General features: G+C 31.1%; 1 protein-coding gene across 10 annotated transcripts in view; it reads right to left on the bottom strand.

Moving 5' to 3' along the window:
* Window positions 1–177: 177 nt before the first annotated feature.
* The window catches only part of LOC136977287 (dual specificity calcium/calmodulin-dependent 3',5'-cyclic nucleotide phosphodiesterase 1A-like), a 44942-nt gene continuing 28324 nt past the window's right edge, over window positions 178–16795 (bottom strand). For 8 of the 10 annotated variants that reach the window (XM_067272754.1, XM_067272752.1, XM_067272761.1 and 5 more), the window contains 16 exons: window positions 15461–15535; window positions 15108–15255; window positions 14655–14768; window positions 13952–14086; window positions 13305–13487; window positions 13174–13240; window positions 12780–12896; window positions 12571–12711; window positions 11673–11773; window positions 11467–11592; window positions 8007–8111; window positions 7801–7921; window positions 7642–7723; window positions 7433–7540; window positions 2904–3104; window positions 178–1277 (listed from right to left, as the gene is read on the bottom strand). In XM_067272754.1, coding sequence (XP_067128855.1) covers window positions 1222–1277; window positions 2904–3104; window positions 7433–7540; window positions 7642–7723; window positions 7801–7921; window positions 8007–8111; window positions 11467–11592; window positions 11673–11773; window positions 12571–12711; window positions 12780–12896; window positions 13174–13240; window positions 13305–13487; window positions 13952–14086; window positions 14655–14768; window positions 15108–15255; window positions 15461–15535 — 1880 coding nt within the window. In that variant the 3' untranslated portion in view covers window positions 178–1221. Of the gene's footprint in view, window positions 1278–2896; window positions 3105–7432; window positions 7541–7641; window positions 7724–7800; window positions 7922–8006; window positions 8112–11466; window positions 11593–11672; window positions 11774–12570; window positions 12712–12779; window positions 12897–13173; window positions 13241–13304; window positions 13488–13951; window positions 14087–14654; window positions 14769–15107; window positions 15256–15460; window positions 15536–16795 lie in introns of all 10 variants that reach the window. The other 2 variants (XM_067272753.1, XM_067272755.1) reach the window with 2 other exon arrangements.

The following is a 16795-nucleotide window of genomic DNA, read 5'->3' on the forward strand; positions in this document are numbered from 1 at the left end:
TAATCGATTTGTTAATTGTTTATTTCGTTAAGAGGAGGAAGAAGAAGTGGGAAAAGGTGATGTGTAAAATAAATATAAACAATTTATTAAGCCATTTCTAATACTTCTCGGTGGATATAAAACTATTCCCGAGAAGTAATAAAAGAAACAGAATTAAAAAAAAAATACAAAAAGACATCTTGGGATTAATTTTATTTATCTGATTTAAATGTAATTTACATATACGACAATTATACAAGAATAATTTTTTACTAAATTTTAACTTGTTAGGAATATAATCATGAATTTTTAATGTTAAATTGTCATTTACTTTGACTTTTAAAAGGTCGATCCGAAGATGGCTTTTAATTCCGAAAGAATGGCCAGGTGGACGTGTACATATCTAATGTCAGAAGGTCGAAGGTCGAAGGTCGTCGTTTTTTTCTTTTCTTTTAATTCAAAATATACGTTAGCCGAAAGAAAACATTATAATTGTTATTATTATAAGTTGAATTTTTAGAAAATAAATAGGTATACAAGAATTAAACGACAAATAATGTATTTACATTATACATTCAATATACAGCGATATGTTACATAATACAAGTAAATATTGTTCCCAGCAACAACAAAGATTTCTCTTCAATTTGTAACCACATATAACAAAGCAGATGTTAATAAAGATTACAACGAATGTCTTCATCGAGATTTATAACGCTCGAACTTTCCGATGAAAGATATTTTTATATCCACAACAAGCCTCTCTCTCTCTCTTTATTCTTAATTTGTACATATTTAACAAATGTGCAAAATATCAACGATCTTTACTATCAAATTTAACTGGTCGATATGTTCAAAACCGATGAAACTTTGTCTTTCCCTGAGTGTCCGAGTTATCGCCTCAAGCCGACAATAAATATCTTTGTCAGATGAATGTGCAGCTATTTTCTAAAAACGACTAGAATGGTCTCTTTTTTTCTGGATTAGAATGTGCAGAAAGCTTTTTTTTCTTATTTTGGGGGGACCGTGGGTAGTCGCAGTTTTGAACGCCGCGAAAGGTGCGCGGGAAACGACACTTGAACGACAAAACCATTGACGACAACCACATTGACACATTGACACATCGATGGAGGTCGTTCTTTCCTCCTCCAAAGCAAGTCGAATGATCCCTGCATTCAATGTTGGCGTCATGTCGAAAAACTAAGATGATCATCGTTCTTTAAACGATTCCTTAGTATACACTTACTCGCTTTCGTCTACTTGGGTGCCGTTTGTACTACATTTTCGCATTTCTGCATCTGAAAAGAAGCAAATGCATCACTACAAAATAATACATATGTATATATAAAAGACATTAAATTTGCAATAAAGTGTATTATTATAGAAAAAAATAAATTTATATAATGGAGAATATTTCTATTCAAATACTTTATGTAGACGTATGTAAATTATTAAGTTTAATTTTATTAAGAAAAGTTTTTTCTGATAAAATGTGATGAAATTTCTACTATATAATATTAGCAGAAAATTCAATATCCCTGTAGAAGTTTCTTTTTATCGCATTACGTTCAGCTTGGCGTATTTAATATATTAAGTTATCAGTTACAAGATTTTCTCATATAGGCCCAGAACTCTTTAACCGTGAAATTCTAACATCACAAAATAAATCGTTTAAATGAGCGACGTTAATTTAAAACGTTCACAGAATTAATATTACGCTCCCTTTTTTCTCCTTTTTTAACACGGCAACGTCGAATTTACAGTTGAATTATGATCCGTACTGTACACTTCACGTGATAAATTGACGTTTAATTTTATTATAGATTATGCGACAAAGCAATAATTGTACCAGGTAATTTATTAATAAATATCTTATACTCTTTTATTGCATTAAATGATTATTTTTTCGAGGAAAAGTAACAAATTTTAAAAAATGTACAGAAATTCAAAACATCGATGTAAAACCCGTTTTAAATAAAATTTATTTTACTATTTCGTCTTTTATGTACGGTAATTATATAAATAAGATCTACGAATTCGTATTAGAATCTATAATTATTTTTAATTTATATTTACTCCTTAGATTTTAACTATAATTCTTATATTTATTTATATAAAGATAACCGTGTATATATCGTAACCACAGTTTGTCTGATGTAGAATTACATACGTGTCATCCATGCTCTATTCAAAAACCATCATCACTATCGTGAAAAATAATATACAATAATATTTTGCCATTGGGAATAGCTGTCGTAGCGTAATAAAGTAATGAATTAAGCGGTTATTATGTAGATGTTATCTATGTTATAGTTCCTGTTACAACAACGAATCCCGTTTTCTTTCGTCGCAAACCAATACTCTGTGTTATAACTTTAATAAAATACTTAAATACATTATTATATAATTATTATTGTAAACTAATTAGCATAATCGGGTGTGGAGAGTGGACAATAGTGAAAATTGCGGTTTTATAAATCAGTGATTCGTGTATACGCTTAACAGCCTGAAGGAATTCCGAGAAGATAAGCTATAGTCATTATCAGTACTAATTGTAGACTATTATGTAAGCACGGTGTATAAGTCTATGTTTACAAAAGTTAAATTTGCATTCTGAGTTCTGTACGATGCGAACACGAAAAGGAGATTTATTTTTTTATACATTTTGTAGTCACGAATATTAAAACCGCTTTTAAAATTCATATATTGATCAATCAAAAGTCTACTCCACTGTAGGTTTAATATAAAGAATGATTTGAATGATAGTAAATACACTTGGTACGTAAATAACTGTTTACCTGTTAATTTAATAAATATTTCACTTAAATATATTATAAAATAGTTATTTTTTAACGTTAGAGAAGGTAATACTTTGTTAAATAAAGCGAAACACTAGGAGTTAGTTATCAATACGCACTTCCTACCTTTATCCGCTCTTTCTTGCCAATTAATTCGATTCTGCTCCAGACAACTTAACCAAGGTCTTTTACCAATTAACTGTTCCCTCCTTCCAGCAATCGGCGAAGATCTAGGAGTTGGAATAATGGGTTCCGACAAAGATACCGAATCTGCACTTTTGCTCGGCGATTGCATAGCTGTTCTGTGTCTCGACGACTTAACGTCAGCTAGAACGATACAAGTTTATTCCCAATTTATTACATTTTTTGGCGGAAGTTTTTCGTCTTTTTGTAACGCGAGTAGAGCTTATTACTAGAAAAAGTTGCCTTTTTATCCTGCACGCAATATCCTACGGGCGATATCCAAGGTCGAATCGACAACATTCAACTCTGATCTGGTTGGTCTCGGTTGCTTTGACCTTGTGTCGATCGTTAGAACGTTGCCCGGCTTCTCCTCATTCATCCCCATTCATTGACATGCTTTGGTGTCATTGGGGTCAAACGCCAAACAATTTAGATGCCTTTATTTCATTAATACACTTCTCCGAGAAAGACTAATATGTATTAAATGGATATTTCGTAACAAGAATTTCAACCCAGTGTTATTAAAATATTATAATGTTTGTCCAAAGTCTAATCTTGTTCAAAAACAATACGAACTAATTAATGTACGACCGAGGATATCTTTGGCATATTTCTAAGAATAAACTAAAAAAAAAGATATTCGTAAGAAATCCAAATATAAAATGCCATAAAAAGATATCGTATTTCAATCAAAAGCGAATTTATATAGTGCAATCTTCTGGGAAGCGATTGCATTTCACCAGAAGGATCCGGGTTCGAGTTTACCCGCATCGAAAAGATAATTAAATGCAATTAAAAAGCGTACCTTTCTACAATTCATTTATAATTTTATGGACATAAAAGTGGCACTTATCTAATTGATATAACTTATGATTAATTCATAATATACGAGCTAACGCGTTAACACTTAATTTATGACGTATGACTTCCTTAAATATATATCTTACGCATTTAAATATTCATTATATTTCACATTAAGCTTTACGAAGATAATTTCGAATAAATTCCTTAATTAAAACTGCTTTGATTGAAGATTAATATATACATATATATATATATATATCATTTTAAAATAAAATCATTATTGTCTTTTAAGCATTAACTTTATTTCGTTAGCTTGTAAGAATGCAATTCAATTTTCTTAAATGATAATTATACGTTGACAAATTACACAGAGTTGTAGAATATTTACAATCTCATCACCTGATTCCAAATGAATTTTCCTGACTCTTCGGTAGTTATAAAACTATCCAGACGTATAAAGAAAAACAAGAAATAAGTCATCACGACAAGGATTGGATGTAGAACTTCTGGGTCGATAAGAAGTGACTTTGTTTCTTTGTCCGACTAAACCATTAACTACAGTTACTACATCATTCCTGACAATGTGGTCATCCTGATTAATAACGATGTCATTAGGTGCTAACTTTTACGCTGCTTTCCCAAAGAAAATAAATATATTATTAATTACATTTGCTTAATATTTTCATAAGGAAAATACCTTTTGATCACAACAAATAATTCTACTTTATGTCATCTAAACGAATACAATCCAACTATTTTCAAAAGGGAATTTCCAAAAGTATAAAAAATTGTATTTTTTTTTTTTTTTAAATTTAAAAACGACGGTGAACGATATTGTGTGAAATGTGTTTTGAATTCTTCCATTGCAAAAGTTTACATTTGTCTGGACTAGTAGCAATGTCAACACGCTGAAACCAAGCTATGTTGAAATACTGCTTTTAGTTTAATATGATAAATATTTACAGAATGATTGTAATAAATATCTAATTGTGTTTTTGTTTTTCTTATATACATTCTTAATAAACTTTAAATAAGTTATAGCCACGTCATTTCCTTTCGGCTCTTGTTGACGGAATGTCATACAAATAAGAACCTAACAACTAATAATAAATAAAGAATAAGAATATATAAAAACCGTTACGATCAGTTCTATTCGAATTCAAGTTCTCTAATTATATTTATTATAATATAGTACACGATTAAATGATATCATTTTAATACAGCCATAATGAATCACATACATTACGGCATTACTAATAATCTAGGTACTGTACGTAAAGAGTATTAAGTATCGTTCTAGAGAATTAACGTAATTAAAACCTATAGATATTTCAATAATTGCGTATTGAAATATTTATTATGAGCTTCGTCGAATTTAAAATCGCATTCATCGCATGTTTAAATAATAGTTGAATTAAACGAGAACACGAGTTAAATGCCAGATAATTTTTCACTTGTAGAAAAGAAAACGTAATAAAACATTCATTAAATAATCTAATAGAAAATATTATTAATAGTATTTATTATTAAATTTAACTTACTATCACGGATGCCATTTCACCTTAAAAATCTCCCACCCGTCCTTCCTCTCACCCTGAAATAATTTATTCAAATCTATCTACACTAATATCGGGGAATTTCTTTATGAATTTATTGTTCACCAAGTAATTATACGCTCTCTCGCTACACTTTTTTTTTACACGTAGAGTACAGTATATTGTATGTATTACCGCGTATTTCATCGACAAATTATCCAACGTACACTCGATTTCCGTGTCTGCCATTTCATGATAAAAGTTTCCGGTTGCATAGAAGCGTAAACTAATCACAGTAACTGCAATAGAGGTTGTATTATATGACGGCGAGAGGTGTTTGATTTCGTCACATACGTGTACAACAGTTCTTTTAGATGAGTATATCAGTCACGAGCAACCCGCGCACACCGTTTTCTTGTTTTCTGCCTCTTGCCATTGTGTAATATTAAGTTAATTAAGCCGTTATTCGTCAGGAAGTACTGTACATTCAGACTAAATTTGACCAGTGAAGCGACGAGAATAAACTGTATATTACTAGTTTGCATATAATTAGTGGACATTATTTTAATACCTAGTGTTATAGAAAATATGTTATAGAAAATATTGATACTCTGCAGGCTTAAAGCCTGTTATAGAACCATTCTAAATTATGGTTCTTAATTCATCTCCCGAGGGTGAAAGATGCCCTTTATAAGCGTGTGAGATATTTTTGGTGCACGAATATAAATTTATATTGCTCATCGGCTTGCGACTTCATCTCGTATATACAAAACATTATACACTCTTAACGATTATCGTAATATATAAATAAAATATTCTCGAATGTTTACATAATATTAATAAAATTATCTGAAAAATTTCATCTTAACGATAAAAGGACGTATTTTGAGAAGAAGAAGGGTGCAGACGGAAGTGAAATTATCAACATAAGACAATGAGACTAATCTATTCCGTATAAAACAAAAATAATTTCTCTGATTTCTTACGCAAATATTTATATTTTCGTGTAAACATTTATAAAAGACGATCGCGTACAGAGGTCCTTCAATCGCGCTGATAGATAACACAAGAAGTCGATGCCATTTGCAAGGCGAACGATCTGTGTATTTATGGGATTAGTTGCATATGGCCTCTTTTAAATCGAAATTTATCTTTTTGATGCGTGAAATCTGCTAAAAAGCTCCGTTGTAGATAAATTCTCAAATGGTTTTCACAATAATAAGCAATGTACGATAATGGTCGATACATCGAGAGATCGGAAATGTGGTCTTTTGACATAGATAAAAGCCAAAAACGTATCAGATATCGAACCAATTTCTTCAGATAAATGATGTTAAACACAAGATATATTGAAAGATTATAGAGAATATCTGAATTCCTTTCTTTCTTTTTACAAATTTTCAAATAAAATAATATTAATATATTGCAAGATGTAATATAACTTACATCGATTTTTCTCTCTTATTAAATTAAAAATACACTATATTTGAATGCATATTTATATCCATATCTTTTAAACGCGAATAAGCTCGACTATCAATCTTGATTAAACGTTTGGTTATAAATTAGAATTTTATATAAGAAAATTGAGCTTTTTTACCAAGGAATCTTATTAAAAATTTCATAGTAAAATTCACCGTTCAGTCAAATACTAAATCGGAGTTATCTACCGTTTATATTGAATCGATTTCTAAGCAGAATTTGTGTTTTTATTACCGTTAGAATATTTTAAATATTAATTTGATTAATAAAAAACTGTAGACATTTATCTATAGATGCGAGCTGTGAATTTGTTACTTGTATCGACCTAGAAAACTGTCTTCGAGCGTTGTAAGTTCTGCCGTTGTTATACGATAAAATAAACCTTAAAAATGAATTAAAACTTGTTAAATTTACAATATTAGTCAATTCGGCGTTAACAATATTATAATTTTCTTAAGAAAATAACCTTAAGTCTTGCCACAATAACCGTAACATTCGATGTAAGAAGCTTTCAATACCGAGTCAAGAGAACAGAAATAATCAAATATTTTAATTATAAAGATTAAAATCAATATGCACATTAAGAGATGTAAGAGGAGGAAGTATATAAAAAAAGCGGGCGATTGTCTCTTAAGATAAAAATAGCCTTACCTTCTTCTGTTTCTTGAAGAGTAGGAGGGCGATGAAGATAATTCTGAATCTTTTCTAACATACCTCCACATACCTCCATGCTGGGAGCCACAATAAAATCTATGAAACCTAGAAATAATCAAAATTCCATTAATTAATAGTTGTTTAAAAAAATATAATAGGCCAAAGATAAATAGAGAAGCTTAGAGACAATGTAATACGATTCTAACCTATTTGAGATTCAGCCACCAGAGTTGTATTTCGATCGCAAAGAGGGGAATAAGGTAATCCTAGAGATTTCTCTTTATCTCCCTGGAAGAATAAATTATTCAGTGAGTGATTAGGCAAACCGGAACAAGTAGTAATTTAAATAAAAGATTCATCTCTACCTGTTGAAAGAATTCTTCCATTAGGAGTTGCGTCCACCTGAAATGCAGATCCCATTTCTTGCTGGGATGACTGATGTCACTGCAGTGAAGGACTAAAGACAAGGCCTTAGCTTTGTCGATGCTGTAAACGAAATAGAAAAGACAATTCCACACCTAATAATTCGATTAGTATTAATTGATTAATTGCAATTTCATTTGTTACTTACTTAAATTCCGAATGGGTTAATAAAGACTTCATCGATTTAATTTGTTGGAAATGAGACGACATGTCCGTTCCTAATACCATTTCGATGACTAAAGCACGAAATTCCCTGTCAATGAAATTAAATCCGATTTAATGCCATCCGTCTACTAACTAATTATCTGTTAGGTAGTTATCAGTCTTTTTTCCACCGATAAAAGTAAAAAATTCTCCTCAAAAACCGCCTACAAGTGCTTTTAAAACCGTCTTTCTTTCTTTTTTTTAATAGCTTTTATCTTCTACTTTTCAGCAACTGTTTCCATAGAAGATAAAGTAGCTCCGAGCTTAGCAACCGTTGTTAGGATCGAAAGAAGATCTCATCTACACAGTCGCGATGAAAATAGAAACGTAAATGAACGGCTTATTTATAAATAGCAATTCTCCAATTTTTCCACCGAGTTACTGTTCTCTCGAGCAAGTTAATTATTCTTCCGACATAATAGTGATGATATACTACGCCAGATGGCGCCACTATTTAGTTCAGGGTGGGCTAAAGTCACTTTATCATACAAAGAGCTTGCCTTTGTGGGGGTCATTTAAAACACGTTATCATTCATGTTTAGGCCATAAAAATTCTCCAAGATGTGTAAATTATAATGTTAAAAAGAAACTTAAAAAATGATTAAAAGTAAAAGAGTTATTCCATTTTTAAATGGTATAGTGACTTTTCGCCCACATTCAATCAATCGAGAGAACTAAAGCTTCTCTAATATAAATTCTTCGCGCTTAATATGGATTTAAGCAAATATATTATTAAATTATTTCGCTTTAGAAATTTTTTAAACTTTTCCCCCTTGTTTTTTAGTCTATTTAAGTTCGTATATTTTTTCTGTTTCGTAAATTGTTTGTAGCCACAAACACAACATCCATCTTGAAAATACAAATTAACGAGGTTATTCCACGTAAACGCTAGACCAGAATGTTAAAATTGAATACTATTGAACTAAACTCTTAAGTAAATATCAATACACAATACATTTAAACCAATCTATCTTATTATGATTAACAACTTAATTAATAATCTCATTACATAAAGAGTTGTTGAGCTTAAGTTTTACTTACAGTACATACATATTAATAATAAATTTATATACGTTTGTTACTGGATTAAAAAGTATGTAAAGTTGTTTAAAATAAAACATATAATACCGATTTTATTTAGTTATTATTTATTTTTCAGCTTAAAGAGAAAGTAAGAAGATAAATACTTAATAACAGAGAGAATTTCTAACTTTATTCTTTCTTACTTACACGTGTCTAATAATAAAACTCTGTTTGGTTAGAATTTCTTAAAATTAGTTAGGACAACCGCCGGATTAAGTTGTTTCTCTTCTTTTTTATGTAACAAGCTACAGCTGTCTACATTATTTAACAAAGGAATTTCTTTTAAAATCATTATATTACACAAATTTAATCCAAGCCAGCGATCAATCTTTGTACAAAACGTTCTTCCTTCTAATCTATTAAGTCTATTGGCATTAAAATCTATTGAACTTTCAATAAGTTTCGATGCTTTAAATTTCTCTTCATTAATATATAACACTTTGTTGAACATTATTATTATTAATTTAATAGAACACTAATGAAAGTATTATAATTACAAATCTCTGTAGTATTTACACTTTAAAAGTGATAGAGGAATGTGTGACTTGTAATCGGTTAATCAGTAAATTTTCTATAATTTATCAAGTAACAATTAAATGCGACCAACTGTAGCGGTTGTTTATACAACTCGTAATGTTTCTCTTAAGAACGAAAACAGCGGTTCCTCCATCTAATGACGAAACACACGCTGTTGTCGAACGTTTAATACTCTTTATTTTTGTTGTAAATCACTTATAATATATAAAATTACTCGTCAAATCGTTCGTAAAAGAGGAGGAACTACCGGGATATGCGAAAACCGAACACAGATTCAAACATTCTCTATGTCCAAACAGGAGAAGAGTAGGTGTGTCACTGACGTCAGTGACGTATCTGTAGCGAATTGTATCGAATTACAATGACGATAGAAGTGGACATAAAAATGTCCCATAGTTATTTATACAGATAACTGCTGATGATCGATCGATTCATATTCGATTTTTCTATTGTATTATATATCAATATGTTTCCTGTGACAGGCAAAAAAAAAAAAACTCCGCACTTTCAATTAACGAACTCGCCCACAACTCGATAATTATTAATCTATAATTCTGTATCGACAGAGAGTAATTTAATATAAACGAACAGCTACATCCCACACTAAATTAAAAAATTGGATCAAATCTTTTTTTATTATTATTATTTATTTTGTTACAAGGTTAGCAGGGATAAAGACGATTGAAAGGAAGGCAGATTTTATAAACAGCTTCAGAAAAGGGAGAGAGATGTATTATTTAAATCTAAGCAATTCCGACATATTTTGCACGTAAACAAATTATATAACCTTTAAGAGATCGGATATTACTACTACTTTTTTTGGTACAATAGTTAATAATCTATTAAAAGAAATATGTTTTTGTGTGTCCCTCATAAAAATCGTCTTTTTGTCTTTCTAACAATGCAACCTTTTGTGTAGAAGAATTCGAAAAGAGTCAACGGGAAACAACAAATGGTCCTTTCTTATAAGAATAAGCTAATTACTTCTTTACATGGTTCTTTTAAAGAAAAAAAAACATTTCGATTTATTATATTGTCGAATCGAATAATACAATTTACGTATGTTTTAAGTAGCAGATATTTATAAACCTACGAAAATTTACATTCTAATATTATCAGATTATCTTTTTATTAAATTATCTTCCATATATATATAACTTGACAATAAACAAGAGACAATCAAGATCTGTATAAATACCGATATTTGTCAATTTGATATAACCGTTAATGAAATATATTTTTAATACAAAAGTAATTAATTAAACAAGTAAACGGATCCACTTGACATTTATATTTTTCTATTACTAGATATTGTATATACCGTGTATAGAATATAAAGTTAAAAAGAAGAGAACAAATTTCGCTAGGATAATTAAATCACTAATAAAAATGTTATCTTGGTAATAAATTTTCAGATGAATATAATCCATAATATGTTTATTTTAATTTCGTTACGTGAAATGAGCTATATAAAAATAAACAATGGCAATTATTTAACCCCAATCTGTCCATTGGTACGTAAGTTCTGACACGTAGCCTTTACTTAATTTAATTACTTAGAATGTTACGCTGTAGAGAATACATTTTAACTACTGTTTGTATTATATAATACAGTTTATGAATCACTTATCAAATAATTATAACTGTAAAATTAGTACAGGTCGGAAGAAGGGGAGAAAAGTGTTTGGACGAGCAATCAATATTCATTTTCTACCGATCTTATCGTGAAAGCTGTGCCCAATCCGGACGAGGATGATGCGGATATAGGTTAATATTTTACTTACCTGTATTCCTCTCTGCTCAGATTGACCAGAATATTATAGTCTTCCTCTTTCAATAATTTAAAAGCTGCGCTGGTATGATAATTCTCTAAAACCGCTCGATCGTTGTAAAGCAGAGCGGTATCTGATCTAGAAAAAAATAATAATAAATTTCTAATTAAGACGAAAGTAAAAGTTATTTAAAACGTCAAAGAATCGTTTCCACTTACCCGGACATGACGTGGAAATTATTAGTTGTACCGGTATGTTCGAAGTCGTGTATAATTGCAGCTATTAGAGTGGCAAATACCTCTAAATCGTTCAGCCAATTCTGAAATATAATTGCAGACGAAAAATTCAATTCTCTTAATAATGCTTTTTAATCATCCATGCGATCCGACTCGATCACTGAAGATTACCTTCTTATCGTTTTATAACAATTATCAGGCATTACGCTTTCTACAAATGCTATTATTCCTTTCATAAATCTCTACTGAATTTAATTCAATTTTTTCTTTCTTTGCTTATATGTATTAAATGAAATTGTCATAACGTCCTGTCAATGTATATCATTCGTTGTAGATTATTATACAGATGTAAAATAACATTTTTCTATCGTATTTTATGTTTCCCTAGTCTGTGCATGCTGATATACCGTTCATTGTATCCAATATTCCGCGTTACATACAATACGTAATATTGGAAATGCCGTCTTATTTGTAGTATATAGATTGTTCAAACAACAGCATAATATACATCCAACGATTCTATAATTATAGTCATTAACAATATTATAGATAGGTATGTAACCTATATATTATAAATAAACACACGCATAACATTATAGTTAGGTTATATGTTGTAATCTATATAGAAATTCAAATAGATAAAGAGATTATTATAATAATTACAAAAGGGTAAAGGTCAACTAAGGCTAACTCTTAAATTTTAACTCTAACGGTTATTGTTGGTTGTATGGGGATGGCAATTGTCTTATAATCGTTAATTATTACAGGCTGACGGAGACCTATATATATTCTGTAACCCAATATTTAATAGGAATCAACGTTATTATAAGTTGTTGCCCGGGATGACAAAAAACAGCTGGAAACAATTCTCTTTACTTACGGCCAATCCCGCTTGACACAACATATAATGGACGGTTTGAGTCACATCCGCTGCATGGATATTGTTGTGATATGGATTTTTATGTCGTCCGTATCCAGTTTCTATTTGTACCAGAAAGTTCTCCAGGATATTCGATGGTATCTAATAAGAAAAGACTTTATAATATACCGTATAGCAGACGATTGTAAACGATCGTAACCGTTGCTTACCTTAAATTTATGAATTAATCCGTATCTGTTCAATAAATCGTGGCTGATGTAACGTAACGCTTGACCGTTAGCTACATCGTTAACGGTGAAGACATCGAAAGACCAATCGTCTGCCGCCTGTATAGAAATGAATTTTTTTTTCTCACTATATAAATAAACCTATATATCAAGATGCAGATATACTCTAGGGTACGAAGACGACGTTTGAAATCTAAGAATAGGGACGATTTATTTACTTTAAAGTAAGACAAAATTAAAAGCGAAAATATTTTAACTGTACGTCCGTTTTAATACGAGGAGAATACAATTTAAGAGGTGGAGAAATATTCCTTCGCAGATAACCATCCGAACGAAGTGCAAACAGCTGCAGAAAGCAATAAACTTTGCCACTCACCTTTAACAAAACAGCCACTTGAGAAGGGATTTGCAAGAACGTAGAGCTGGATATTCTGCGGTAAATTCTGTAAAAATACGGACGAGCTTAGAGGTATTAATTGATGAGGAAGTAGACCGAGTTTTCCTCACCTGTCCACCATGATTCCTGCCCTGATAGCGTTGGCCACCGAACGAAATCGCGGCTTTTCGTCCGCTCTTCTTCTCTGTGCGGCTGTCTGTCGAGTAAATGTCGATGCTAGCCATTCCCTGACTTCGTTCGGAACCGCATCCGGCTGAACTTCCGAAAGTTCGTCGTCTTCGTCCAAAAGACGCCTATTATCGACGAGAAAACCATTGAAATATACGAAATAATCATCAAGGCGCGATAATTTTCTAAAACAGAGAATGCAGCAGGATCGATCGGTCTTTGTTTGGTTGACTGAGGAAGGAAGAGATTTGTGAGGTTTTTCTGGTCAAATCGGTTGGAAAAACGCAGACGGAATAAGGAATGGGGAGTGGGGTTAAGGAACAAACATGCTATCGGTCGTTTTGTCTGCGGAAATAACCAGGGACAGTGATGCATGGATACATGCACGACAGACAACCAACCACATGCAACAATGTGTCCATCTATTTTAGTCTGCTTTTTTTATAAATGGGCTTATTTAGACAACAAATTTACAACATTGATTCTCTCTCTCTCTCTCTCTTTTTATTTATTTATTTTTTTTCTTTGTGTGTCGTTCGGGACAACGATCAGAGGTAAATTTGGACACGCGCCACACACAACAAATGACCTGGTCCATTGAGCGACGACTGAGCTAGCGGGTTCGATCTTGGGTTGATCTTGTGATGGAGTAACTTTGACCAATCGACGACGATTTTCTTCCAACCTGTTGTTGGCCGGACTGGCTTTCAACGCTGGTTTCTTCCTATTCAATAATAAACACTCCGTCCATAACAGGAATAAAGTTAGTCATTTTAGTTCATATCTGGTTATTATCAACCGGATGTTACTTTAGTATAACATGTTAATCGGTTTTTAAAGCATTTCGGGATAAATTTTTAAAAATCTATTAGATATAATATTATTATTATTATTATTATTAGTCATATATACATTTAATTTAGTCTTTTTTTTTAATTAAATCGAATTTAACGTGAAGTTTATTATATACTTTTTATCAACTTAATTCGTAATAATATTTAATCACGTTAATGCCATGTATAAACACGTTATTATTTTGATTATCGACGTTTTCATTATTAAGTTTACTGATGACGTAAGAGGTTTTACGAAATCAGTAATGCATTATTTAATTGTTTTCAATGTCACAATGCAAAGTTTCCACGTAGATGACGTTGCATAACCTTCGAAGACGTAAGGGAAAAAAAATTATTTCGAAAGTAAACAATGCTTTTTTTTATATTTTCTTTTTGTTTTTCTCGAATATCATTCACCTGGTACAAGGTGGATATTCATACCTATGCAAGACTCACCTGGCTTCATCGATTGAAACAGAATCAAGGACACAAGCGGCGTACAAAAGAGTCTTTTGAAGAACGTCGATAGGAACGTCCCCGTGATGTAGATGATCCGCTAATTCTCTTAACCTTAAAAAAAAAATAATAATAATAATAATAATAATAACAAACGAGAAATAATAATTATTACCGTAATTATATAACTGCGAGAATAAATTAAAGATAAATATTTTGCCACCGAAAACCTTTAATTTAACGGAATATCAACCGTTAGTTAGTTGGATTCCTGAGAGAATTTTTATTTATTTTTAAATTGTTTTCTCGTTAATGAGAAGTTAATTCTGTTTTAGATGAGTTGGAAATTCGCTTAAAGCTGAGAGTTTTAGAGTGGCTTCTAATTAAGAAACCAATTCGTCGAAGGTAAGATGTCAACCGGGGAGAAAGTAAAGAGAGGAGGAGAGTCTTTACCTGGCAGCTGCTTTATCACAAGCTTCCAATGTGCCCACGGGTGGAAGAACTTCCACTTTCTCTTCCATGCTTTCGCAGTCCTGTGCTAAAGTACGATGAAGTTGACCTGGTCGAGGATTTGTTCTTCTTACCACGATGGTACCCTGCGCTATGGATGCGAGAGAAATTCCCAATTATTCTTTTCGATTAGATAAATCCAGAATAAAATAATAGGAAGTAATATATTCTCGTTTAGTCAATAAATTTCGTCACTTTTTTCCGATATGTGTATATGTGTGTGTGTGTGTGTTTTCCTAGTTCATCGAGTCTTCCGTCCCAAGGGGTAATCTTGATAAAGAACCGATAAACGTTACCTAATTTCTGTCCTGTTTCGCTCTCTGCTGTCTCCTCCGCATTTGATGTTTGGCTGTCTGCTGGTGGATTAGCAACTGTACAAGAGAAATAATAATAAAAAAAATTATCGAAAAAAACAGATGTATTTCTGCGTGAATTTTTCTCTTTTAACAATGTATTTTATATATATTTATTTACGCGGTTTTCGTCCAAGAAAATTCGCGTTAAATCGATTTCGACTTCGGAAAATAAGATTTAAAAATACTCTGGAAGAAAAAAATCTTTATCAAGAATGTTAGAATATTTTTAAAAAATACATATATATATAAACATATTTAAAATTTTTACGTTTAAAAATAAATGTGAATATAAAACTAAAACAGTTAAATTATACGTATTTATTATTGTTTTTACGGAAAAATTTCTTCAGCAAATTAACTGGAGAGCCAAAAGGAACATCTGGAATTTAAAACTATTTTCTCATTCGAACGTCTCGAATGTATCTAAATACTCGGCAAGAACCATCCTTTATCTTTCGATAACGTGATTTAGAAGTCCTGTAAAATTCGAATGTCTCTGGTAAAACCTTTATTATTTCTTATAGAAACGATAGGATGAAGAGTACATAGACCCGTTTACGACATTTTTGATATTTTATTAAATTTCCTAGCGGTATTCTCATCTTTGTTCGATTCTGAAGGTACATTCTACAGTCCTGTAAAAGCATGGAAAGAATCGATGTGTACATCGATTTAATACTTTATTTTTTTACCTTGGATTTATATTTAGTTGTTCATTCGATATGTATTGAAGTTTTTAAGATTATTCCTCTCTAACTACTAAGGATATAGGAGTAGATGCAGCCGAGGAACTTTATCTGACAAACTTTCCGAGAAAAGTGAGACTTATTACGTTACAAAAATAATATTTGCAAGAATCTTGTTTCGGATCGTCGCCATTTATTTTTATTTCTGTCCTGTAAATATATATAACCAATCTATAACGAATTATAAGTAAATAGTCGAAGGAATTTATCTTTGTTATCTCGATACACTTTATAAACCTAACGAATTATAAAATGCGTATAAAAGAAATAAAATTATAAAATATTCACATGAAAGCATCGATCGGTTTATACAAAATAAACATTGGAAAATGTTTTCAAAACCGTTTGGCCTATTTTCTACTCCAAATCAGCTTTTCGTCCAGAAGAATTTTTTCGAATGTCAAATGTCAAAAGTCCTTAGGAACCATAAAAAACCTTTCAAGTTATCGTATTAGCTTTATTATAGACAATGCAAATTAGTATAACTACCGTCGTAATGACAATTCGGTTGATATAAATGACAGTGTCC

The sequence above is a fragment of the Centruroides vittatus genome, unplaced genomic scaffold (genome assembly GCF_030686945.1).
Source record: "Centruroides vittatus isolate TY-2023 unplaced genomic scaffold, ASM3068694v2 contig_453, whole genome shotgun sequence".
In the NCBI taxonomy this organism is placed as follows: domain Eukaryota; kingdom Metazoa; phylum Arthropoda; class Arachnida; order Scorpiones; family Buthidae; genus Centruroides; species Centruroides vittatus.